Source organism: Bos indicus, chromosome 22 (genome assembly GCF_029378745.1).
Source record: "Bos indicus isolate NIAB-ARS_2022 breed Sahiwal x Tharparkar chromosome 22, NIAB-ARS_B.indTharparkar_mat_pri_1.0, whole genome shotgun sequence".
NCBI lineage: Eukaryota > Metazoa > Chordata > Mammalia > Artiodactyla > Bovidae > Bos > Bos indicus.
The window spans coordinates 52,840,395-52,867,616 of NC_091781.1; the positions used below are offsets into that span (position 1 = coordinate 52,840,395).

Genomic DNA, 27,222 nt, shown 5'->3' on the forward strand with positions numbered 1-27,222 from the left:
TCTAATTGCGGTGCATGGGCTTCTATTGCAGTGGCTTTTCTTGTTGCAGAGTGCGGGCTCCAGGCTGCACGGCTTCAGTAGTTATGGCTTCCAGGCTCTAGAGCACAGGCTCAATAGTGGTGGAGTGTGGGCTTAGTTGCTGCACGTCATGTGGGATCTTCCTGGATCAGGGATCGATCCCCTTGTCTCTTGTATTGGCAGACAGATTCTTTAACACTAAGCTACCAGGGAAGCCCTCAGTTTTCTTCTTTAAAATGGGCCTGAATCATGCCCACTTTGCCTCTCTTGTACTGTTATCTGAAAGCATGTTAAAGATGAAAGGACTTCTGTAAGTTACAACTTAATCCACATATCCAAGAGCAGTGATCCTAAAGCCCGTTCCAAGTACAGGTACCAAGCAAAGGGTCACTGTGGACGCTCTGATTGCTGCTCCCCGCCCCGCCCCACCTCTTCTCCTGTACATTCCGGCCCCACTTTGCTGATGGTGCACTGTGGTCAGCTCTGTGAGGTCAGGGGACACGCATATCCCGCAGTGCTCAGCACATCTTGTTGAGGTAGGCGCTCGTAAGCCCATGAACTGAAATTCTCCAGCTGGCCAAATAGTACCTCTAAGGTCTAATGCATTTCTCAACACCTTTACGATTTTATCCCAGACCACTTGAGGCAGGGAAGATCCTGGATACAGCTGAGTTGCTCTCTGTCACTTCAGAAGTGAAGGCCAGAAAAGGCGTGCCCTTGAGATGTGGCTCAGCATCCAGGTCTCCCCACTGTCCTTCTCGGCTCTTATCCTGTTAGACTCATAAAAAAATTCGGCACAGCAAATATTAAGTCTTTATCAGATATTTTAAAGAGCAACTATCAGTAGTACAGAGGAAGGGAGATGGAGCACACGTTTTAAAATCCAAGTCATGGCCAGATTTTATTTTTAGATGATGTTAAATCCGTATGTTGTAAATAAATAATATGTATGTGGCTTGGGGTGGGAGCCTGGTTGTCAGTGTCCACACAGCATTTGATTTTAATAATATGAATTCATGGCCCTTTTGAAATTGGGCTCATCTGCTACTGTGGAGTTACTGCCAGCCACAGCATCTTGCTTTCTCTTTGGCATGGCTGCAGAGCTGGCATGCGTGCATGCTTGCTAAGTCAGTTTAGGCGAATGCTCTCACCCACGCTCCCTCTCCTCTGGGTTTTGGAACAAGTGCATGTTTTCCTTGGCTTCTTGCGTTCTGCCTCTGAACTCCTACACAGGGAGGAGCTAGTTCTGACCGATGGGTTCCCTTCTATTCTAGGAGTTCCCAGATTCTTTGAAGGAGCAGACGCATCTGAAAGAATGGCACATCAGCAATACTCTGATTCAGATCATTCCTAAGTATATCGAACTGTTTCAAGCCATGAGGATTCTGGATCTGCCAAAAAACCAGATCTCCCGTCTTCCAGCTGAAATTGGTATGTTCCTTAGCTGGAACCTTCAGGGCCCTTGTCTGGGAAGCAGGGGACACGGAGAACTCTTCCTTCTCCTGCTGCCCCAGGACGTCGCTGTTCGGGGCCGTTTCATGTCTCTCCAGAGCTGCTGGTTCACAGTGTCCCCTCTGGGTAGTGATGGCAGGATCTCCCTGCGTAATTCAGCAGTGCTGACATCTGCCACTTCCTTAGAAATGGCAAGTCTCATGAGTGAGCAGCGCTGTGTTTAGAAACTTTTTGGTTTTTTTCTTTTGGCTTTAGAAATACAAACATGCAATAATGTATTTATTATAAATATAAGATACAATATATTGTTGCCACATAAGAGTCCACTGATGAGTTTAGTTTAGCTTATGGTTTTATTTTGGTCCAGATTCTTTATTTTCAATCATTCTGTTGTTCACTCGCTTCACCGTAAGTGAAGTCCATGATAATGATCGTCACTGCTTCTCTTTCTCTCGTGCGTGAAGCACATGGCTGTTCTGGGCACATAGTCGTTATGATTCTTCCAAGACACTCAAGTCTTTCTGGAGACATATCATCCCCATAAACCTCTGTAATGAGCAGGGCGAAATAATTAAACATTCTAGAAAGACATAAAATGTAAAGTCAGCTCTCTCAGCAAGGATTATTTCCTGGTATCAAAATTATACACATATCCAATGTTCTTCTAGAGCTCTACATTGTAGCCATATTTATAAATATATGTTAAAATATATGCCCATTAAATATATTTATATGTATGCTTATGTTAATGTATATGCACACTAAACATACTTCCACAGAAGAGCTCACACTGTGTTCTTCAGCCTAAGCCTTCTTTTCCCTTATCATACCTTGAAGATGGGGATGGACTCTAGGGTCAGGCTGATTGGGTCTTTCACTTACTGAAAGGTCACCTTAGGCAGGTCCCTCACTGGTTTTCAGTTTCTTTATCTGTAAAATGGTGATAATAATAATATCTACTTCACAAGGTTGTTGTAAAGATTAAATAGTTAATACAAAGAAAGCGTTTAGAACAGATCAACCCTCAACAATTGCTAGCCACCACCACTATCATTGGGCTTCCCTGGTGGCTCAGCTGGTAAAGAATCCGCCTGCAACGCAGGACACCTAAGTTCGATCCCTGGATTGGGAAGATCCCCTGGAGAAGGGAATGGCTACCCACTCCAGTATTCTGGCCTAGAGAATTCCATGAACTCTATAGTCCATGGGGTCACAAAGTCAGACACGACTGACTGAGTGACTTTCACTTCCCCACTCTCATCATTTTCATCATTGTTATCTTTACATAAATGTTATTTTTCAATATCAGAATATCCTATCCTTCCTCATTCTCCCTAATGGCTGAGTGATGATTATGGTATGCTTTATTTAACTTCTTCTTTAAATATTTTACATTTAAACTAAGTAATTGGACACTAGATCTAAGATTCTGAAGACACAATTCTAGTCTGAGTAACTTGGGCAAATACTTTCATTTTTTTGCATCTTAGTATCCTCCTTTGCAGGATAAGGGGTCAGACTTTTTAAATAATATTTGCCACCTTTAAAATTCCCTAGTTGAGTGTTTTTGCATGTCAAAAACACTGTGGGAGGGGAGGGGAAAGAAGTCTCAGAAACTTTACACATTCTATACTGGATATAAGTCATACATAAATATCTTATCCACCTTGTAACTTTGAGTCTATTTCAAGTCAACTGAATATAATTCAGCCAAATACACCTGTGACTTTGGCAGAGTCACAAAAATTCTCCTCACGTGGCTGAGAAATATATCGTATCCCTAGTTTGAAGATTCTTGTGATGGATAAGTATAGAATTTTTATCATTACATAGGGCATTCATAAGAAAAGTAAGGGCCAAATAATAAAAAGAGGGTCTTTAGGTGATAACTGGCCCTTGTTTTATTCTAGGGAGTTATTTTCTGTTGCTTGCTTGCTTCTTAGATGCTAGTCGAGTTATTAACTTGGAGTGTTTGGAATACACCTTCTTTTCAAGCACAACTATTGTGGACATTTAGGACAAATCATTCCAAATGTGCTGAAAAGAACTAAACATATGCTAATTCAAGACATGGTCTTTTCCTGGTGGAGTAGGTATAACTCCTTACACACTAGAGAGAAATTAAAAAAAAAAATCAACAGAATGTGATTGGCTAGAAAGAGGACTGAAGAGTTGTGTGTTTTTCTGTTTTTTTTTTTTAAGCTCTTTTATGTTGAATGGCTCTCTTTTGTAAAGGAGGTGGAACTGGATCTCTTACAGAGCTATTTTAGAGAATAACTGAGCATTGGCTGAGCAGAGTGGGTGAGGGGAAGTGGTCACCAAATGGGGTATCCTGTTTCTCATTATCAGGACAATTATTTCTGACAAATTAAGCATGACAGTTAGTGGTCCTCTTAACTCTGAGGAATAATCATTAAATGGGTTTAAAATAGCTAATTATTGAAGTAGTTTAAAACTGTTTACTCAACTAATTTAAAGTATGTAAATTCCTTAATGCTTTCTTTGGGCTCTAGAAGCTAGAAGCCTCTGGACAACAAATTGTACCCCAATTAGATTATATTTTGCTCACTGGCAATTAGGTCTGAGGGCCCTGGGAGAATGGGCTATATAAGTAGGGAGATTTCATTTCAGTTGGAAAAGATCCTGGAACATTGCAGGAAAGGATAGACTCATTAGCTATTTAGAAATATAATATGCTGGAGCTATGATGCCTGTCTTAGATCATTCAGACTGCTATAAAAAAAAACAGACTGGGTGGTTTTTAAATAAAATAATTTTTTTGCTCACAGTTCTGGAGTCAGATCGGAGTGCCAGCATGGTGGACGGAGGGCCTTTTTCTGGGTTGCACACTTCTTCCTGCATCCTCACGTGGTCGAAGGGGCCAGGGAGCTCTGTGGGATCTTTTCTACAAGACCATGGATCCCTCATGGAGCTCCACCCTCATGATCTTACCCAACCATAATTAGCTCCCAAAGACCCCACCTACTAATAATAACATCACTTTTGGGCATTAGGATTTCAACGTATGAATTTTCAGACCATAGCAGTGCCTTAAAGGTTTTATTTTGGTTTTTGTGACTTGGGACCCTTGTCACACTGAAAAACTGATTTTTCCCGGATCTTCAGGCTCATGGTGCTTGATGACAATGCTGTTCGCTATCTCTGATGGGGACTACTGAGTTCATCTCAGATGAATAATGCCAAGTTCTTATTTGTTGAGAGAGGAAAAGTAGTGTTTGTATAATGAGATCAGACATCATGAAAATGTGGCAAGGAGAACAACAATGTGAATACATACGCATGCAATTTCTTTATGTCTGTAAATTATTAAAATGTTATATCTGAGGTAGACTTGCCAAAGCTGCTACTTTTTCTCTGCACCAGCTAGAAGGAACTTGTATACAGTTTTCTCTCCCATTACCTCATCTTCTCTTTGCATCCCCTTGCGATAAATGCATGTACGGTTGGTATAAATGTGTCCTTAATGTACTGGAGCAAAGGCCTCCACCAACCAGATCAGGTAACTCTTTAATAGACACATTTACTCTCCTGAATCTGGAGACTAGACAGCTTAGAACATTCACACTATCTGTGCCAATCTTAACTTTCCTTATTTAAACTGAAGAAGGTTTGTGCAGTGTGACCCTGTCTTACAGAAGCTGGGCCTATGGAGAGCGTTAGTCTGATCACACGCTCCCCAGCCCTCCCCATAAGAGAAACAATCTTTTGTTATTTTATATTAGGCCCCAAATCCATCCTGCTATTTTGACACCAATACCTGACTATAAGGTTGCAGTTGCAGTGTATACCAGGTGGGTAAGTTGGAGGGGCCACTGATTTTCACAACATCATCATCATCTTCTAACAGTGAGACCACAAAAATTGACTCAGAAGTGGCTCTAACGCCAATATACTGTCTTTCTTTGTTTCCCTTTCTCATTTATAAAATGGCAAGAAAATTTGTATTTTGAGTGCCTGCTCTGCAAAAATAAACAATACTTTTGGTTTTCTAACTTTTAAACTTAGATTAAGAATGTTAAAGTAATGCTTTAGATCATGCGTGACATGATTTTTGGAATATTAAATATATTTACTCTTGTACTGGTTTCTGATTTGAAACTGGTCAGAAGTGGGATGTGGTGTTTCTCCATCAATCTGTTATTGCCTAATATTCTTAGTGTGTTTGCTTTCTGCCTGTGAAAGGGATTTAGGCTTTTTAAAAGCACACATATTATTTAGGAAGCACAATATGTCATAATTAATAAATGCAAATATGAAGCGAAAGATAAATGAATTCTATGCAGCCTATGAACAGTCTTCTTGTTGAAGTCATTTACCATGTACATTGAGCTTTGTGTGTATTTCAGTACTTAGCTTGCCTCCCATCAGAGTCTGCCCCTAGGAACTGGACCACTTCAAAGCCATTGCCTGTTACTTCATTCATCATACGATTTTAGAGAGGTTTGCAGGTTTTGGGCCCTGACTCAGTCTATGTGGAGGAAAAATCCCCCACATCCCCCTTGCCTATAGTTTCACAAAGGATTAAACAGATAAAAAATAAGCAAAAAATGCTCTGATCTATGACCAAAATGCTTAAGATAAAAGATGAGCAGACATTTAATCAGAGTGCTTAGAAAACAAACACAAAATCATGTTGCATGCCTTTGCCACCATCATTTATACAAATGTTTTATATCTTTGTTTTGCTTTTTGTCCTTAAAAGACCTTAATGAACCTGCACCATGCCTGTTGATTTTTTCTTCTGATAACAGGTTGTTTGAAGAACCTCAAGGAACTCAACGTGAGTTTCAACCATCTGAAGAGCATTCCTCCAGAACTGGGAGACTGTGAAAATCTAGAGAAACTGGATTGTTCTGGAAATCTAGAATTAACCGAGCTCCCTTTTGAAGTAAGAAAGAAACATTTTTGCATGGTGATTTACTTTTACTTGGTTTGTGACACGGAATGGTCTGTAATATGGGAACAAGTTTTAGAAGATAAAATCCATCTTTACTTAAGTCACATTTTCATGACATTTTAATCATCCTAAACCAGCTAATATAAAGTCTTTAGAAATGTGCTTACACTTGGCTACAACTCAAATTTAATTTCAGAGCCGCTATCAAAAGAAAACTAGGCAAAATAAATCCTATTTTCATGCAAGGTATTTTTATCTAATGTCTATTTAATATGTGATGCCTGATGTCCATAATGCAGATCCCAACTTGTTTACCCATAATGTAGAAAAAAATTGGAAACAATTGGAAATAAATAAAGTGGATAAAATTTTTAAAAATTTAAATGCAGGTAAGTAAAATAGCCCATAGATATGATTCGAGAAGTCCATTAATTAAAAAATATCCATTTGTTTCTTTTTTGTCTGTATTCATTGGGGAAATCATTTTAAATTATTTTCTGATAAAATGAAACAGATGAAAGTCAACAGTTTTTGTTGTTAAATAAAACTCAACAAGCTTCTTGTGCTTGAAGAGCAATAAGGATCTCACAAATCCTGCTGCTAATGAATAGGCTAAAAATAGTGTCGCTGGTGAGGCTCTGACAAGGCCCTGGCCCCTGACTCTGTCTAGTCCCGGAAGGCGTATTCTTCTTCTTTCCTGGAAACTTCTGGGTGAGAGGGAGTGTCTGCTTCCACTCTAGCACCTGTGTGACCCGGGACATGCCGAGGGATGGTCCTGGTGAGGGGCACAGCCAGGGCTCAAGATTTTCCCACAAGCTTCTCGTTCCCCAGTGCTCCCATGTTTACAGAGAGGCCCAGTCCTCTCCCAGATGTGCAGGCTGGCAGCAAGCCAACTCACCTTTGACCTCTCTTGCTCCCGTGCCCCATGTCCACTCCATGAGTAAGTCCTGTTGGGCATGCCCTTCCGAATAACAGTGGAGATTTCTGATCATTTGCCGTGTCTCTTTACCAATTCAAGTGTGAGTCTCCTGAAGACTTGCCAGAACCCATTAAAACAGGCTTCGCTAGGTCATACTACTCTTTGAGGCTTACACTCTGTCTTCTCTGGCTTTGCACGTGCTGTTCCCCACCTGAGTGTCCTCCCCAACCTTTCCACCTGTCAAGGAACCTCAGGACCCAATTCAAACACTCCATTCTCTGACACTTTCCTGACCCCTGACTCTCACCTCACTCCTTTCTCTGTGTTACTGAGTGTTGCAAATTGGAAACTTCTTCACACTAGTTCTTACTACATAAATTAGCCTTGCTCATTTATGAAAATATAAACACCTCAAGGGCAGCCACTGTGAGCTATTCGTCTTATTACCCCTAGAAGGTAGCACAGTGAACAACACACAACAGGTGTTCAGAATATACACTGTGTTTATCTGTTTTGCATATGTTCACATAAATGCCTTTGGTAAGAGACGTCAATCTAAAAATTATTAGTTGAACTTAATTCCCACTGTTAAAAACTAATTAGACACAACGTTGTAATAAATCAATGCTACCCCAATAAATTAAAAAATTAAAAAGTAATTAGAATATTTTGTTATTCCTTCCTAGTTAAGTAATTTGAAGCAAGTTTCATTCGTAGATATCTCAGCAAACAAGTTTGCCAGCGTCCCGATCTGCGTCCTGCGGATGTCTAATTTGAAGTGGTTGGATATCAGCAACAATAACCTGAGTGACCTGCCACAAGACATAGACAGGTAGCTACTTGCATTCTGAAGGTGCAGGACATGAACTAGTCGCTAACATTTCAAACATGCCCGACACATGAGTGTTTTCCAAGATCAACTAATTTTCCAGAGTTTCTTGGTTCTGAGAAATTAGTTTGGTTCTTTATAGAATAAGACAGTTGTCAGTCTACATCATACAGATACATGTACAGCTGACCCTTGAACAATGAGGGACTTAATCTGCATATAATTTCTTGTTGGTCTCTGTACCAAGGGTTCCTCTGCATCTGCAGATTCAACCAACCACAGACCCATGCAATACTGTAATATTTACCATTGAAAAATATCTGCATATGAGTGGACTCACGCAGTTCAGACCTATGTTGTTCAAGGGTCAACTGTATATATATATACATATGTATATATATACAGTTTAAATGCAATATATATATACGCATATATATATGTATTGTGTGTGTATGTGTGTATATATATATATATACACACACACACACAATTTGAACACATCTTTGTTTTACTTTAGTCCTCAGTAGAATGGAAGCTTAGCTTTCCCTTACTCCCCAGGAGTGGGAAAGTAAATTCATTATGTATGGAATAGAAACATTTCATTCTATATAGGCTATCAGGATAATTTTTATCAGTTTCATTTATTGCTTTATTATACATAATGTTTCAAACAAAATTGATATGCTTAGTAAGGTTTTTAAATTCTCTCCTTGCAGCTATTTCATTTTTTAAAAAATAACTACTGTACAGAATCATGTAAGATAGATTCATTCATTTATTCAATCAGCCAATATTACTAGGCTTCTGTACGGCAGGCCCAGGAAGTGGGCTGAGTTCAAGTGTGGATGAAACAAACTTTCTGGCCTCCGGGACTCCATAGTGTTCATCATAAAGTAGAATAGTAAGCTGTTGGGACACAGGAACTGAAAATGGCTTGGTCCTGAACACCATCTCATGACCTTTCTCTACTCCTGGGACATGTGATGTATATGGATTCTTTCCTGGTTTATGAGACTAAGTGGGAATTGTTTTAGTTTGAAACACAAGGGGAACTTTGTGAAATATTTTGTGGGATCAGTCAAAATTTTGCAGATGAGTGAAATAAAAAGCTAGAGAGGCAGGCATTGAGCTAGAAGACAATGGAAAACAGAGAATAACATATTTGGACCATATTTTGCTCATTTCCTTCTTACTCTGCAGGTTTATTTAAAGTTAAAGTACGATGAGAGAATAGTAACTGTGTTCTCACAAGAGGAAATACGTTACCAAAATTTGTTTATTCTCACTGCAGCTCTAATATGATTTCTTTCCCATATCTACCTGTGGGAACAGAGTAGATACTAGATAGAATGGCAGATACACTGATTTTATAAGTTCCATCATGGCCTACTGTATATTGTGTAATTTGCTTATCCTGCTGCTACATCTGTATCTTCCATTGCCAATTAATTCAGTAAAAACTTAAAAAACAAAGAACCCAAATCGTGTCACCCCGTATGACTTTATTTAAATCGTGTAGCCAGTTTATTCTTATAAGGGTCATATATGAAAAACAAACTAAGTAGGGATTTCCTACTAGAATTTATCTGTAATTCACTTTTCTTGGCTGTGAGGCTAAGTCCTTGAGTTCTAATCCCTTTCACATCTTCTTAGGCTAGAAGGACTGCAGACCTTTCTCCTGTACAAGAACAAGCTCACCTACCTTCCTTATGCCTTGCTTAACCTTAAGAAGCTCACCTTGTTAGTCGTCAGCGGGGACCACTTGGTGGAGCTCCCAACAGCCCTCTGTGACTCCTCCACTCCTTTAAAGTGAGTAGACGGCCCAGTAGAGACCCATTCAGACACAAGGTAAGAGCGAGGAGCCCCTGGAGCCTGGGCCTCCGTCTCAGGAACCATGTTCAATGGTTCTCCTACTCGGAGAACAAGAAATTCTGGCGCTTTCATATGGAATTTTGAAGTCTTTGGCCAATGGCATGGGGAGGTATAGCTCAAAGGATTTCTGGATAAATGCTACCTGCTGGCTGAAGGCACAGAGGGATATGTGCCCAGGGCACGAATACACACACACACACACATAGATAAATACATATAAAGTCATAAGTAACATATAAAAAGGAATCTGGATTAAGCCACAAATTAAATATGGGAAGGAGGCTATAAAATGAATGAGAATTGCCAGGTTAATGATGATAACAACAATAGATACATGATGATGTACTTAACCTCTGTCAATCTTGAGACCCCATTAAGATGAGGGGGAAAAAAATGTATAGACCCACAACGATGAAAGAAGCAGTTAAGGCCCTCACAGAATGAGAGGTCCCAACACATTTCTGGGAGATACTCAGCAGAGGCACACTGGTGACTGATGGAAACAGGATGAAATAGGCTGAAGCTCAGAGGGCAAACCGAGAGATGAGCCATATCCTGGAGGACTCCAAAGATGCGTGGTAGTCGGATTTCAGGTATGGAAGGTGTAGACTGAGCCACGGTGCTAAAAACAGAAAGAGCAAAAGGAAAGCTTCATACAAACGGGTGATCCCCGGCCTTCCAGATCTCCTTGATTTCATTGGGCAGATCACTCAGCACCAAGAGTCTAGCCCACTGATCCAAAGTGTGAGGTTTGCTTTAGGGAGGCCCCGAGGGAATGACCCTGGACTTTTGTGTTTGGAGATTCCCCAGGGGACTGATTTGCTCCCTGAGTGGTCAGCCACAGCGGGGCTGTCCGCCGGGCAAACGCTGTCTGCATATAAAGATGTCCAGACAACATTTTGCTGTCTCATTTTCAAAATACGAAGGTATCTGTAAGACTTACCAGATAATTGTCACAAACACACAAATATTATAAACTGGTTTTCAATTCTAGAATCAAACTGCAAACAAGATAGAAAAGTTAAATGTGGTTACAGATCGGAACGTGGATGGTATTGACGTTAACAGTGTAAAACTACACAATGTCTGTGATGTGCTTTGAAAGGCTTCAAAAAATCAGGTGGCTTGATGGGTGGCTAGAGGAGTGGGTAGATCAGTGGATGGGGATGTGATAAAGCAAGTACAGTAAAGTGTTTAATGTGGAACCTAGGAGTGGGTACAGGGGTGTTCATTGTAACATTTTCCAACTTTGCTGAATGTTTGAAAAAGTTTCATAATAAAATGTTGAAAAAATAAAAGTATAGGTAAAAATTGGGAGGGAGGAAGGTTAGGGAAATAGAGGGAGTTGAAGATAAGGGGAGGAATACCTTCACCTGATTGAACAACATTCAAGTATTTTTCCATGGTAAAAGATAATTTCAAATAGATTCAGTAAAAACAGTGATTGACCAATGACAAATTTCTTTGAGATGGGAGAGGAGCGAAGGGGCAGGGTTGCTTTACATAAAAAGTATCATTGTGCTATTCAAATTTTAAGATATGTACAGTGATTACTTTGATAAAAAATGAAAGATGATAAAATATAGGTATATGTCTTATTTTTGGATTAAAAAAAGTGATAAAAATTCAATGAAAGAAATTGCAAATGAAAAGTTAAATGGATCTATGTACATAAGAAGTAAAGCCTTTTTGCTTTCCCCATATTTAGCTATTAAATAAAGTTAAAAGGAAAATTAACTGGGGTATATATATATATATATATATGTATATATATATATGTATATATATATAAAGCTAACAGCTATGTGGCTGATATCATAATATACACATATATGTATATTCGTAATATAGGTATGTAACATCTCTTCTACAAACCAAAGCAAGTAGACTAAATTCCCCAAGACTTAGTAGGGCCTACAATTGCAATCAAAGACTGTTTGAAAGATTTCCTATTTTGAATAGAAATATTTGTAGAATCTTTCACTAGCTATGTGGCTGATATCATATATATACACATATATGTATATTCGTAATATAGGTATGTAACATCTCTTCTACAAACCAAAGCAAGTAGACTAAATTCCCCAAGACTTAGTAGGGCCTACAATTGCAACCAAAGACTGTTTGAAAGATTTCCTATTTTGAATAGATATATTTGTAGAATCTTTCACATCAAAAGATCTTTCAAAATTGTGAAGAAATTAGGTCAAATGCCATTTTGGCTTGTCTCCTTTAGCTTTTTTTTTTTGTCACAGTAGTCCATATTTTAAATATTTCTTTGATGGGGATTTCATCTGAGCCCTTTTCAACATAGCCACAACATTTTAAGAGTTTGCTGTCACTAACTGGGAGTAATATCAAACATAGTAAGGCATCATATCTGATGGAGAGGTTATTGTTCACCTCATGCCCACTGTCCGCTGTCTGTGGCTAAGTACCTCTCATCTTCCCAACAAGCCTCTGCACAGTCTGGTATAAACTGAATCCAGTAATCCTACTGGCTTTCTGCACGGTGAAATCCCACTGGTGACACTATTATGTGGTCATCTGTGACTTCCAAGAAGAAGTGAGAAATTGGGGTTTAGTGCCACAAAGGTTGACTTCTGAGGTTTTTGCACAATTGCAAGTGCACAGCTGAAAGTGGTGGTATTTTCCATATTCTCTTGAATAGATTTGTAAGTCTTAAGGACAATCCTCTTGAGAATACCCAGTGTCAAGATGGTGATGAAATGATGGAGAGTGAACGAGATCGCCAACATTTTGATAAAGAATTTATGAAAGCCTATATTGAAGATCTTAAAGAACGAGGTAGGTTATTCATATGTAAAATTATTTAAAATGAGTGTATGGAATTCCAGTCACTCATGCAACACATTTATTGCTGTAAGCCAAACTAAATAAAACTTGATTGGTTAGGGGCAGGTTACTTTGTAAATTATTTTCTATTTACCAAAAAAGAAAAAGAGAGAGATACATTTCCTTTCGTTAAATAATCAAAATTTCCTAGTGTATTAGCCTGCTTAATACATCCTCAACCATGTGACAGAAAAGCCGGGAAACATGCCAGATGTGAAGGTTGCATTACTAACTTTATGTGGGATTGTAATGAAATGATATTGATAAAATAGTATTTTAATTAATAGAACAGAAGTTTCCGTGTCAAAATCCATTTAAATTTAACTTCTAAAAAAGTCATCTGTTATATAAATCAAAGTATACCTGTAAAATATCACAAAAGGAAAAAACAAAATGACAGATTAGTGTGTGTATGCCAAGTCGCTTCAGTCATGTCCGATCCTTTGCGACCCTACATACTGTAGCCCTCCAGGCTCCTCAGCCCATGGGGATTCTCCAGGCAAGAATACTAGAGTGGGTTGCCATGCCCTCTTCCAGAGGATCTTCCTAACCCAGGGATCGAACCCACATCCCTTACATTTCCATTGGCAGGCTGATTCTTTACCACTAGTAACACCGGGCAGATTAGTAAGTAGATGCATTTAGTTTTGGTTTTGCATAACTAAATGATACAGAGGAACGGGGCAGTCACAGTAGCTCAGGAAAAGGTGACGTGTTTTCCCCAGTGGCTGTTTCCAAAGTGTTCCAGAAGCCTTAGAACCCCTTCCTCCTGTCAGAAACATAGACTCAAGGAAAGGCATCAATTAGTCTTTGTTCTTTTTTGCTGCCTCTTTTCTTTTTTTTCCTTTTCTGAGCGTGGGTGCCCACAAGTTATCTCTTAATTTTTCCAGTTCTCTTTTTTTTTGATAAGCTGGGTACAGACCTGAATGAAAGATGTCGTGCATGTGGATTTAGGGAGGATGTAGCCCTGGCCCCGTGACTCTGAAGACAAGCACTTGGGGACAGGTTCCCTCAGTCACTCTCAGAAAGTATCATACATGTGAGCTTATTGCTCCCTTGTTAGTGGGTATCTGAAGATGATAAGTCACATTCAGATATTCAGGTATCTCATGACATTAATGAAAAATACCATTTATTGGCAAAGTAAAATTTTTCCAGTTAAAATAAGAAAATTTCTATACAGTTACCTCTCATGTGTTTGTCCATCCTTAATCCTGAATCCTGAAATGTTATGAAATAAATTAGAAATTTATATTAAACATGAAACTGAAATACCAGAACCATTTATTTGTCAAAATTTATCTTTGGGTTGTATAATTTTCCTCTTGCAGAAAACTTTCTTGTATTTTATTCATTTGTTCATAATTCTGTTATAGTACTATTATAAAAATGTAAGAATGGATTAGAGAAAACAGGTATTAATCTTTCCATCTATGTGGCCAGCAATAAAAATGGTTTGATTTTAAAAGTTAACTTTAGTGATAATAGGTTTTGAATCCATTCGTTGGTTTCTAAATAATTATCATAATTCTATCCTTCTTATGGGCTTCCTGGTGGCTCAGTGGTAAAAGAATCTGCCTGCAATGCAGGAGATGCAGAAGATGTGGGTTCGAATCCCTGGGTAGGGAAGATCCCCTGGAAAAGGAAATGGCAACCCACTCCAGTATTCTTGCCTGGGATATCTCATGGACAGAGGAGCTGGTGGGCTGCCGTCCACAGGGTCGCAAAGAGTCAGACATGAATGAGCAACTGAGCATGCATGCACACACTCACGCATCCTTCATATATTCATATTAGGTTGCACTAAATGATATTGCCAGTATTCAGCTGTGTATGACCTACAAAAATGGTGATTTCTTAATAGATCAACCTAGATGTGGTTGGACATATGCTTTGAATTTTTTTAAGTTTCTTTCTTCTTCATCGTGCTATCTTCTCTCTTTTCTCTCCTTCCCTTTCAGACTAATGTCTGAGTTAGAGAGTTCATCACTGTAAGGAAAAGAACGTAGATTTAGTGGGACTTCCTTGGCGGCCCAGTGGTTAAGACTCTGCCTTCCAATGCAGGGGGTGAGGGTTCAATCCCTGGTTAGGGAACTAAGATCCCACATGCCGCAGGGTGCAGCCACAATAAATAAATAAATAAATTTGTTTTAAAAAGTAGATTTATCGATATGATTTTAGTTTTGGAATAGAAAGAGGTGTACACAAATGCATGTGAAAAAGACTTGTAGGCTATCAATAAAAAGTTAATATTAAAAAAAAAAAAAGTAGTTTGGTGAGTCTGTGTGGATGTCCAACTTTGTATGATTCAAGAATGTTGAAGAAGTGAGGCCTCTCCCTGGTCCTCACACTTTAGTGAACATGAGAATCAGCTACAGGCTCCACTTTCAGAATCTTTGAGTCATCAGGTCTGGGGTGGGGTCTGAGAATGTGCATTTCTCAGAGGTTCCCAGGTGATACTGATGCTTTGAGTCTGAGAACCATTGGTATAGACCAGCCTTTGAAAAACTTTGGCTGTGAAGAGAGAAAGAGTGTGCAGTAACCAGGGAAGAGCAAGAATGATAAAATGATTATTAATAAGATGGTGCTTGGTTTAGGAATAGCCCAGACTTCTCTTATAAACCATATTCTCTTCTACCTGGCATCTATAGTTCTTGGCTGTATATTTCTATTTTATCAACTTTTATTATTTTAGGCTCATACAGTTTCCAGTATGTTGATGTAGCTTGTGTAAGGTGGTTGGAAAGATTACAAAAGAATGAAAATTAATAATAAGTTAATCTTCAGGACTTCCCTGGTGGTCCAGTGGTTAAGAATCCGCCTTCCAAGGCAGGGGATACAGGTTTGATATCTGGTTGAGGAACTAGATCCTATATGACACATAGCAACTAAACTTGCGTGCTGCAACAAACACACAGAAAAAAAAAAAGAAAAAATATATATAAATTTAAAAATTAAAAATCAATCTTAAATAATGTATTCTTCTATCTTAGGTCTAAATATCTGTGAAGCATGACTACACATTTGTCGTGATTGACTTAATGGTGATAAATAAATGCATTTATCTCTATACTTGGAGTATGAAATGGCAATAATTTGAATTTTGCTGTAGTTACACTTCATAATAAGATGTGGAGTGGTTGAGTATATATTTTTCTTTTTGTTGCAGAATCTGTTCCCAGCTATACCACCAAAGTATCTTTCAGCCTTCAGCTTTGATGTCATCCATCAGAAGACTACAGAATTTTCCTGACCTGTGGAGCTGTAAATCTTCCTGCTGTGGGTTGTCATAGAGAAGTAATGGCTTGGGCTTAAAGGCAAAGTCTAGAAACCATTGTCGTAGTTATTAGGAAAAATGACTTTCAAATTTCAAATATGTGAATACCTCTCTCTGTGGACTGGAGAATCGATAAGTGGGTTTATATATTGATATTTAAAGGTTCATTTGCATTTACTTGTTTCCAAATAATACACATTTAATGTTTTAAAAAATGTGTTATTTTTAAAAATTATCACTTAAAAGACCAAATTTTGAAGCTGACTGCATTGTTTTTGGAGATCCAGGGATAAAGGGGTGTTGAAAAGAGTATTTATATTGAACTAGTCAGATGAGAGTTTATTTTGTTATTTTGAAAGAGTTTTAACGCATCGTTTCTTTTACTGAGGACGGTTTTCCTTGGGTTTATACAAATTGCTATTTTCGTATGTTTTAAGTTGTATTTTACCAAGTTTAGGCTTTCAGGAAAGACTTTAGGGATAACCTGGGCCTTGAAGGCAGAAGGACAGGCTGGATTGTCTGTCCAGGCACTGGGCTCAGGTGGTGCTCTGGTGGCTCTAGTGGAGGACATGTGGGCCTGGCCGGTCATGGGAAGCCTGGTGGGGCCTCCATGATGGTCAGCCTGCCACGAGTGGGCCTCCTGGGGGTCCCAGGATGCATGCCAGAGCACAGAGCAGAGGCATTGCCTCCGGGGACCCGTCCTCCAATACCCGTCATATAAGGTAGCAGGAATGACTAGTCCACACTGATGAGGAGTCCCTCGCAAGGCTTCCCTGAGGTGCCAGAGGAAGACTTTGCTCACGGGTGAGCCACTGCGGTCCAGAGAGCAGAGGAGACTGAGTTTACATGGGCAAAGAAGGAGTTCGTTAGGGGGCTTTGAACTTTGGTATCACATTATAGGATTTGGAGAAATTATACAAATATCTATTTTTATACTATTATCTTGGGCTAAAATAAACAAGATTGTGAATATGTTGAAGATAAGTTTAAACAAGTAACTTTTGTGACTAAGATGGAAAAATTGCATATATTCATATGTGTTAATATCAATCCAGTCCTCTGTGGTCTAGCCAAGTGCTGTCCAGTAGAACTTTCTGCTGTGAAGGAAGTGCTCTGCATCTGTGCTGTCTAATTTAGTAACTGACAAATGTATGTGCTTCTTGAGCTCTTGAACAATGTCTGGTAAATTTTCAATTACACTTAAATTTAAATAGCCAAAGGTAACACCATGTTGGACAGCACAAGTCAAGTCAGTTAGGTTTTTCAGAAGTTAATCAGGACTGCTGCTGCTGCTGCTGCTAAGTTGCTTCAGTCGTGTCCGACTCTTAGCGACCCCATGGACTGCAGCCCACCAGTCTCCTCCATCCATGGGATTTTCCAGGCAAGAGTACTGGAGTGGGGTGCCATTGCCTTCTCCGTAATCAGGACTAGAAATGAATGATTTTTATTTCTTTATCTGAAGAACCAAGGGATTAATACTGACACTCAATATTTTGTCTTCATAGGTTTAATCATACTTCTAAATATTTTATCCTCGACAGATATAAAGCAGACAGAACAATCTAAAGCCACATAGTAATGGTTCCATAGAGCACTGCTTCAACTTAAAGGCAAACTCTGAGAGGTAGGTTAAGAGATGAAAAGAGTAGGAGAGTCTCTTTTCTCAATTAAATGAGAAGTCACTTTAATTGAACCTCAAACAGTTGTGTTTTTATTTATAGCACTTTACAAATATAATGCAAATTTATCAGTTGTACTATGTGAATGATTTTGGAATTTTATCTCATGCCACAGCATATGTTACATAACAGCCAAATGGAAAATGTACCTCAAAAGGGGGGAAATGAGGGCTTTCACATAAATTGACTGTCCATAACTCATGTAAAATTTATTTCAATAAAACCAGTCTTTTGTGCAAAAAAAACCCCTTAAATCGATGTTACATAAAAATAACTGAAAAAGTACTGAATACATTGATATGTAATTATTTCGTATTATATAACATCCCATAATGTTTATTATGTTTAATAACATAATTAAATAAATATAGCTTAAACATGAGGCTTGTAGAAATACTCTTTACTCATATAAATGTAAAAATGCAGAAAGATTCTAAAGTAGATTAAGTATCTTAGTGGAAATAAGAGCCATCTGAACATTTTACATGATGCATATGGATTGATTCATAATTTGGAAAAGTAATTTACGTAGAATATAGGTATAAATATTAAAGCAATATGAATGAAAGAAAATATAATTCTTAGGAGAAAAATGTCCTGGTTCCAAAAGCTTATTATGATACCCATTTTTCATATGTTGAAAGTAAAGGGGTAAAGACACTTGGGTGAAATCATTGAGTAGTGCGTTTTAATTAATAACAAGACCTACACTAGATTTCTTGACTTTAGCTGTCTAGAACGACCATTTGACATGCTTGCCAAACACCAGTTTAGAGTAACTCAGGACTGTGAGGAGCAATCTCTGGAAAGCAGTTACTGTCTTCCCCTCCTATTCTTTCCTGCCTTGATGCATCTCCCTACTTTTGAATGGAAAGAAAACTTAGATACCTTTAGTGATTTTTTTTTTAATTGAAGTGTAGTTGATGTATGATGTTGTGTTAGTTACAGGTGTACAGCAAAGCGATTCAGTTATACATATATTCATTCTTTGTCAGATTCTTTATAGCTTATTACAGAATATTGAGTAGAGTTCCTGTGCTCTACGGTAGGTTATCTATTTTATAATGTCTGTATGTTAATCCCAAGCTGCTAATTTATCCCTCCCCCCACATTTCCCCTTTGGTAACTGAAAGTTTGTTTTTGAAGTCTGTAGAGTCTGTTTCTGTTTTATAAAGAAGAGCATTTGTATTATTTTTAAAAATTAGATTCCACATACGAGTGATGTATGTGGTGTTTGTCTCTCTGTCTGACTTAGTTCTCTTAGTGTGATCATCTCTAGGTCCGTCCATGTTGCTGCAGATGGCATCATTTCATTCTTTTTTTATGGCTCAGTGGCACCCCACTCCAGTAGTCTTGCCTGGAAAATCCCACGGATGGAGGAGCCTGGTAGGCTGCAGTCCATGGGGTCGCTAAAGGTCGGACACGACTGGGTGACTTCACTTTCACTTTTTACTTTCATGCATTGGAGGAGGAAATGGCAACCCACTCCAGTGTTCTTGCCTGGAGAATCCCAGGGACGGTGGGGCCTGGTGGGCTGCCGTCTATGGGGTCGCACAGAGTCGGACACGACTGAAGCGACTTAGCAGCAGCAGCAGCATACACATACCACATCTTTATACTTTCCTCTGTCAGTGGACATTTAGACTGCATATGGTGCTGCAGTGAGCACTGGGGTGCATGTATCTTTTAGAAGTATGTTTTACATCAGATATATGTCCAGGAATGGAATTGCTGGATCATATGGTAGCTCTATTTTTAATTTTTTAAGGAAACACCATTCTGTTATCCAGCTTTCCTGGTGGTTCAGCGGTAAAGAATCTGCCTGCCAATGCAGGAGATGTGGGTTCAGTCCCAGGGTTGGGAAGATCCCCTAGAGAAGGAAATGGCAACCCACTCCAGTACTCTTGCCAGGAAACTCCCATAGACAGAGGGGCCCGGTGGACTACAGTCCATGGGGTCACAAAGGGTCGAACATGACCGAGCGACTGAACACACAAACTGTTCTCCACAGTGGCTGTGCCAATTTACATGCCCATCAATAGTGTAGGAGGGTTCCCTTTTCTCCACACACTCTCCAGCATTTATTGTTTGTAGATTTTTTGATGATGTCACACTTTCTGACCCATGTGACGTGATACCTCATTGAAGTTTTGACTTGCATTTCTCTGATAATTAGTGATGTTGAACACTTTGTCATGTGCTTTTGGCCATATGTGTGTCTTCTTAGTTATTGTTTTGTGGTGTACTTAGGTTTAAATGCTTATTTTATGGTATGTACATTGGTTTTATTTCTAAAAATTAGGAAATTACATCTGAGCTTTAAAATTTGTAATGGTGCCAAACTTTAGTGTTCGTAGGCAACTCAAATATCTCTGCTTAGAGTCTCCAGCTGTGTCATCAGAATGAAAAATTGAGATGCTTCTGTCATTTTATTGCAGTGTAATATAAATTACAGGAGAAGCAAATTACAGCTGAGTAGGCCTTAACTCATAATTCTTAGGAAGGAAAGCAGCAGAACCCTGGTACTGGGATCAAAGAAGATACGATGGTACACAGATGAATTTGCCTTGGCTGTGAAATTCACCAGGCGGACAGAGAGGACCCAAGGCTGAGCCTGCAGCGGTAGAGGTGTGGCTTTGAGGGGAGGAGGGACACTGTCTGGGGTTAGGATTTCAGTCTTTACTAATCAGCTGCTACACCACAATCTATTTTCACTTGTAACTGGTCAACCCCAGGTAGCTCCTGTAACTCAGGTACTAGTGATGAATTGGTCCAAAATAGATCTGGTTCTCACTGAGAGCACGTTTATTCTTGTGACTTTCTGAATATATTTGGTAACCTCCTGAAGGGACCGATAGTCAACACTGGAACTCAAGGAGCCCGGATTGCAAGGCCAGCTCCTTTACAAATGCACTCTACCATCCTGAGAAAAATCACTTCACTTTGGGGGAGTCTCATTTTCCCCACCTGCAAACAATAGAGGTGGAGAAGACAATCTTTAAGGCTGATCCCCACTTTAAGATGTAATGATTTGCTTTCCACTAGGAACCCCCTTTTTAAAAACAATTTTAATTAAAAATTTTTGATTTTGCTTTTTGTTTTTGGCTGTGCTAGGTCTTCGTCGCTGCTCAGGCTTTCTCTCTAGTTGCGGTGAGCTGGGGCTACTCTCTAGTGTGGTGTGCAGGTTTCTCACTGTGGGGGCTTCTCCTGTGGTAGAACATGCACTCTAGGGCACGCAGGCTTCAGAAGCTATGGCACGTGGGTGCAGGAGTTGTGGCTCCGGGGCACAGGCTCAATAGTTGTGGCACAGGAGTTTTAGTTGCTCTGAGGCGTATGGGATCTTCCCAGACCAGGGATTGAACCAGTGTGCCCTGAACTGGCAGGTGGATTCTTTACCACTGAGCCATCGGGGAAGCCCTGAACCCCTTTTTATGTTAATGATCCAGCATGTCTTCCCACCTCACTGGTCACACAGCTTCCAGGTGTTTATGGGCTGTGGGGCCCCCTCATTTCTCCTACGTGCTTGTTTCTTAGGCATGTGTTTTCTCTGTCTTGTCCTGCTATTTATTTTAAGTCTAATAGCGACTTGTCTAATACAGGTATGTAGACTGTGCTCAAGTCTGTGAAAAATTTACCCACACATTTGGGTTGTGTTCCCAGTAGTTATCTCTGTGCTGAGTTCTTACAAATATTATTTCTGATATTGCCTTGGAAGATTAAACTTTCATCATAAAAAAAATGCATTGTCTAGAAATGCAAATCAAAAATACGATATCACCTTACACCATTGATATGGTGCTTACATGTTAAAAAAAAAACATAAAATAAATGAAATAAATGTTGGCTAGAATGTGAAGAAATTGGAATCCTTATGTTGGGATTGTAACATGGTGCAATTACAGAACAGTTTGGAGGTTCCTCAAAAAATTAAAATAGAATTATCATATGATCTTGCAGTTCCACTTCTGAGTATATATCCCAAAGAGTTGCAAGCAGAGACTCAAGAGATATTTGTGCACCAAGTTCACAGAAGCACTAGTTCCAGCATCCAAGAGATGGAAGCAACCCAAGTGTCTATCAACAGATGACTGGATAAACAAAATATGGTGCATACATAGACTGGAATATTATTCAGCCCCAGAAAGGAAGTGAAATCCTGTCACATACTACAACATGGGTGAACCTTGAGGGTATTATGCTAAGTGAAATGAACCAGTTACAAGAAGACAAACACTACATAATTCCACACATATGAGATATCTAAAGTCAAATTTAAAGAAACGGACAGAAGAATGTTGCTTAGCAGGGCCTAGGGGGAAGGAGAAAGGGGGAGTTGTTGCTTAATGGCTACAAAGGTTCAGTTTTGCAAAGTGATGTAGTTGTAGAGATTGCCCCAGAGGGAGCAGCCTGCAGGCCGGGTTGGACCAGACCACCCCTGTGCTTGTGGGAACCGCTGACACTGATGAGGGGGCAGACGGATGGAGAAGGGGACGAGGGTTAGGGAAAAGGAGCATTTGCTGTAAATGACTTTTGCTTTCATTTTAGCCACGTAAATGGGAGGATTCCTATTTCTACGTTTAAAAGAAGATGTGAGAATGAGTCTTAAAATAGTTCTCATTAATCAGAACAGCAAACTTGTACAAAAACAACTGGATTTCAGAATCTAGCTGAGACTCCACGCTCAGGCTTCCACCCTTGGTCCTTCAGAGCAGGGTTCCCCCACCACCAACCACCCTGATGATTTTGGTTGTGCAACCCTGTCAATGAGAAACTGAACACACACACCAAATGGGTGTGTATTTATTTATCACATCATTATCCCATTCTGCTAATAACATACATTGCAAAACATGTGACAAGAAATAGTAAAGTACAAAGAATAAGTTAAATGGACCTTGGCAGGATAACTGCCCACCTTGGTGGAGCTTCCTGCCTCACCCCTCAGCCGTGTGTTAGTTCCTCAGTGGAGACCTGTGACCTAGAACCTGGATTTTCAGGCAAATGCTTTGAACAGCAAACACCTCCACAGACTGACAACAGAAGGTCTGTGCAAAGTATTCTGGTGAGAGGGCCCCCGGGTTGCATGAGATTTCCAAATGGTTCCATGAGCCATAAACGCCTCAGTCTCAGTTCTGCAGAGAATGAATGAAATTACAGTGTTTTTGTTTGTTTTTCATTGAGGTGAGCTTTACGTTAAATTAGCCATTTTTAAGTGAACACAGCAGTGGCATTTGGTGCATTCACAGTGTTGTGCAGCCATCACCTCTAAAATATTTTTGTCACTCCCCCAAAACACCATACAGATTATATAGTTGTCCACCATTTCTCCTTTCCCTGTGCTTTGATTGGCATCCCTAAATCTACTTCCGGTCTCTAGATTTACCTAATCTGAATATTTTGCGTCAGTGGGATTATACAGTAGATGACTGTGTGTCTGATTTTATAAACTCACCGATCAAGCTTTTGAGGCTCTGATAGTGACTGCTACCACAATTACAGCTACGATGATGATTATAATTACAATTAAAGTGAGGATGAAACAGCAGCAACCAATGCCTGTGCTCCTGGGATGCTGGGCTGGGTGGGAATAGAAGCTCTGATCGCAGGAGGAATCCTGGTCTCTTCTCTCCCTCTGGAAGCTGGTGTTCATTCTTGGGCTCCACGAAGTAGGGAGGCTCTCAGCTGGTGTGGGCTCAGGAAACCACGATCTGGGTAATACCTTCTTTTTCATCACTGCTTCCCCTCTGGTGCTTCCACTCGTGGGAGAAGGCATTTCAGCAGTGATCCCAAGGGTGGGCGAGCTTACTGTGGGAAAGGACAGGGCTACTGGTGACTGCACAGCCAGACCTATGTCATTCTGGACACAAACACCCTGCAGACATGCCTCGCAGTTGTCACTGTTATGTGGCCCTTTGAGAGCAATGGCCTTAATCATAGGACTGTTCACGAACTTAATTCCTTCTCTATAGCATTTCTTCAGAATTTGCAACACCAGGTTGTTCAGGATCCTTGAGATGTTCTCTTCTGTGAACTCGGGAACCTCAAACGAAGGCTGGGAGCACTTCTGACACCTCTGGGCAAAGACTCTCATCTTCACCTGCCCCCTGGATTCCCCCTCACTCCAGTGCATGTGGAAAAGGACCTGAACTTGGGCAGAGGCCCAGTTTCGAGAGCACAAGGAACACTGGAACCTATGGAGACAGAAGACAAGACCCATAACTTGGCTCAATATGACCAAGTTGTGGGCTGTGTGGGAAGGACACACAGAGACGTGATTTGATGGGGGTCGTGGATTAGTGGGAAGAAATCCTGAGCCCCATGTTCCTGTCTCCATCATGCCACCGACACACAGTGTGACCCACGGGTATGTCTGCCATGAAAACAGCAAATCACAAACCCTTGGAGCTGGAAGGGACTTTGGGAAAATTCCAAGTCCAGTGTAATCATTTTAGAGATGAGGCACACCCTGGAAACATGTCATGCCTGGAGACCCAGCAAGTGGAAGAGCCAGGACTGGAGCTCCAGTCTCTTGACCCCAAACCAAGGCTTCCTCACATGTAGATGTAAGTGGATCAGAGGCTATATGTACAAGAGCCCCAAGAACCCTGAACTGAAATCCACAAATAGATACAAGTGGATGTGGATAAATGCTGCAGTCTGAATGTTTGTGTACCCCCCAAATTTCCACATTGGGATCCTAACACCCAAGGTGATGGTGTTAGAAAGTGGAGCCTTTAGGAGGTGATTAGGATGTGAGGGCAGAGCCCTGGGGACTCAGATTAGTGCTCCTACAGAAGCAAGCCGGCAGAGCAACTCAGCTCCTTCTGCCACGTAAGGACACAACAAGAAGCCTGTGGCCCAGAAGAGTAGCTGGCACCTTGATCTTGGACTTCCAGCCTCCAGACTGTAAGCAGTGAGCTGAGACTCTGCTCTGATGCTCCTGGCCCAGGAAAACATACACCACCAGGAGAGAAGAGCTCTGCTTCCTCTGCCTGGATCCTCTCCCAGAAAAGGGATTGAGCACGGCCCCAGTTCTGGGATGGGGCCCTAGGCCCCCACCCCCAACCCTTGAGGTTCCACTCTCCCAACTGGAAAAGAGAGGGCTAGACTTTGAATGACCTCAGAAGGTCCTATTTTTAAAAGACTCCATCAGACTTCTGCAGTGCTGCAGTGGATAGGAATCTGCCTGCCAGTGCAGGGGTCATGGGTTCAGTCCCTGGTTGGGGAAGATCCCACATGCCTCAGAGTATCTAAAGCCTGTGCGCCACAACTACTGAGTCCATGTGCTGCAACTACTGAAGCCCGTGTGCCTACAGCCTGTGCTCTGCAACAAGAGAACCCGCTGCGGTGAGAAGCCAGTACAAGAGCAGTGAAGACCCGGCGCAGGCAAAAATAAATAAATAGATAAAACTGAGTTTTAAAAAATAAAAATAAAAAGACTCCATCAGCTCGGAGTAGAGAGGGCCAAGGTTTGCTGTGTGTTGCTCAGCTCCTCACCACCCTCCACCCCTTCTCTGAGGGGGTCTTAGCACACAGGGCCTCCCCACCACAGACTCTGTGTTGGATCCCAGGTGTCCCCAAAGCAGGGAACATGTGCCCTGAGCCTTGCTCATCCAGCTCTCGTGTGGCTGAGCGCAATAGCCTCCCTTCCTCCCCTTCTCTTTTCCTCACTGCTTCTCACCACTCACAGCTTGTTTTTTCTCTCTCTGGGCATTAGCTCAGTCTTGCTTTCATTTTGCGGTTCAGTGTAATAAGGAAAAAAATTTTAATGAAGCTAAAGCATCTTGGATGATGGGCACCTTCCTGTAATCTCCAATTTACAAGCACGAGCAGAAGAAAAGTAATGAGTGTATGAAGTAAGAAGAAATGAGCAAGAATTTTCTGGAATATTTCCATCGCACTCCCTACTCACCGGGCGAAGGTCCGCTGCTGGTATTGTGCCCACCCTGGCTTCAGGATGTTAGGAAGAAGGCTTTTGTCCAGTGTGAGTTGCCATGTGTGACATGGCTTCACCTCCTGAATTAATTCCTGGAACACTCGCTTCCACACCTTCATGTCCAGATCCATCTCTGCCATCTCTGCCATCGCAGTGAGCTGGGTGTGGCAGTGTCTCCTGCCGGGAGCCAGCATGGGAGTTCCTACCCATGACAAGGTCATGTGGGAGAGCCCTGACGGGCAAGGCAAGTCGGGGCTTGAGAGGCCCCCTGGACCTGCCTGAGCATCTACCCCAAAACCAAAATCTGTCTGTTTTACTATTTCACAACTTTCACCAACTCTTCTGACATTAACAGAGGGCTATCCCCGACCACCTTTCTCTGTAAGAAAATCAACTTAAAATTCTAGTTAATAAGTCTCCTGGGCATAATAGGAGTGTTTCAATTCACTGTTTCATAATAGGAGTGTTTCAATTCAATTAAATTCAATTCAATTCTGATGACTTTCTAGCTTGCCTGACAGGTTTGTTCAGATTCCTGCAGCTACACATGTGATTGTTCACAGCCTCCCAACCTCGAGAGGCACGGGAAGCTTAAGATAGTCTAACAATGCAGAGCTTCTCAGAGAGTTAAAATTGTTAGAATAGAACTAGTAGAGGATTTCTTTGTTGAGCTAATGCTTGCTGCCAAGTTTCCATATCCCTTACCTACTGTGTCCCTGGGAGTGTATTGATTAATATAGTTGGTATATAGAAATGTAAGTAGTAGCTTTAATGTTTGTAACCTTGGACGCTTGAGTTAATTCTTTTCTTGTTATAGCCCACCACACTTTTGCCCTATAGGAATGCAACTTTACCTAATGCTTTCAGAGGGTGGTGCCTGACTTTAGAATAATCACCTTTAGAGAAAAATAAGTTTTCTGAAGAAAGGGTCATAAAATGTTAACAGGCCTCCTGGCCAGAAGATGATGTAAATCACCTAAAGCTTTTACATATGATAAGCTTGCAGAAAGAAAGCCTGGCTTTGATAAGGATCAAGGACTGCTGACCTTGCATGACTCTAACCCCCCTCCCATTATCCTCCATGCACAACTTAAGGTATAAAAACTACTTTGGAAAATAAAGTGTGGGCCATGCTCATCAGGCTTGGTCTCCCCGTGTTATTTCTTTTTCCTTTTCCTTTTCAGGCTGATTCCCTGGAGTGCAAGGGCCCTCTGCATTCACTTTCCTGCCTGGGCTTCTAAGATCCACTCGAGAAGGTGCCTAAGGTGGGGCACCTTCAGCTATTCGAGAGGGTGCCTGCGGCCTACGTGAACAGAGCAAGTCCTGTGCTGGGGCTTTATTGGCTTTCTGCGTAAACCAAAGAATATCAGCCTCTTTTCTCTCCTCTATTTTCTTAACTGCAAAATTCTTTCCTTATCTCTTTCTCCTTTTATCTATTCTTTCGCCAACACCGTCCTCCTGAGGGA

The 27,222-nt window shown here is 40.7% G+C and overlaps 2 protein-coding genes across 5 annotated transcripts in view; one reads left to right on the forward strand and one right to left on the reverse strand.

The window, feature by feature from the left end:
- LRRC2 (leucine rich repeat containing 2) overlaps positions 1-18,202 on the forward strand; it is a 39,103-nt gene extending 20,901 nt beyond the window's left edge. The window contains exons 4-9 of the mRNA XM_019984483.2: positions 1,293-1,449; positions 6,243-6,379; positions 7,994-8,139; positions 9,790-9,945; positions 12,680-12,816; positions 16,034-18,202. Of these exons, the coding sequence (XP_019840042.2) occupies positions 1,293-1,449; positions 6,243-6,379; positions 7,994-8,139; positions 9,790-9,945; positions 12,680-12,816; positions 16,034-16,083 (783 nt within the window). The 3' untranslated portion in view covers positions 16,084-18,202. The remainder of the gene's footprint in view (positions 1-1,292; positions 1,450-6,242; positions 6,380-7,993; positions 8,140-9,789; positions 9,946-12,679; positions 12,817-16,033) is intronic.
- On the reverse strand, positions 1,445-26,846 carry RTP3 (receptor transporter protein 3). 4 transcript variants are annotated; one of them, XM_070776802.1, is made up of 3 exons: positions 25,733-25,977; positions 23,273-24,011; positions 1,445-2,018 (listed from the first exon to the last, which is right to left on the reverse strand). In XM_070776802.1, the coding sequence occupies exons 1-2, from the start codon at positions 25,975-25,977 to the stop codon at positions 23,276-23,278; spliced, it is 981 nt and encodes a 326-aa protein (XP_070632903.1). In that variant the 3' UTR covers positions 1,445-2,018; positions 23,273-23,275. The 4 variants fall into 4 exon arrangements, with proteins under 4 accessions (XP_070632903.1, XP_070632904.1, XP_070632902.1 ...); XM_070776803.1 differs by lacking the exon at positions 1,445-2,018 and adding an exon at positions 9,957-10,630; XM_070776801.1 differs by lacking the exon at positions 1,445-2,018 and adding an exon at positions 22,605-22,952 and having other exon boundaries at positions 25,733-26,846.
- Positions 26,847-27,222: the final 376 nt, after the last annotated feature.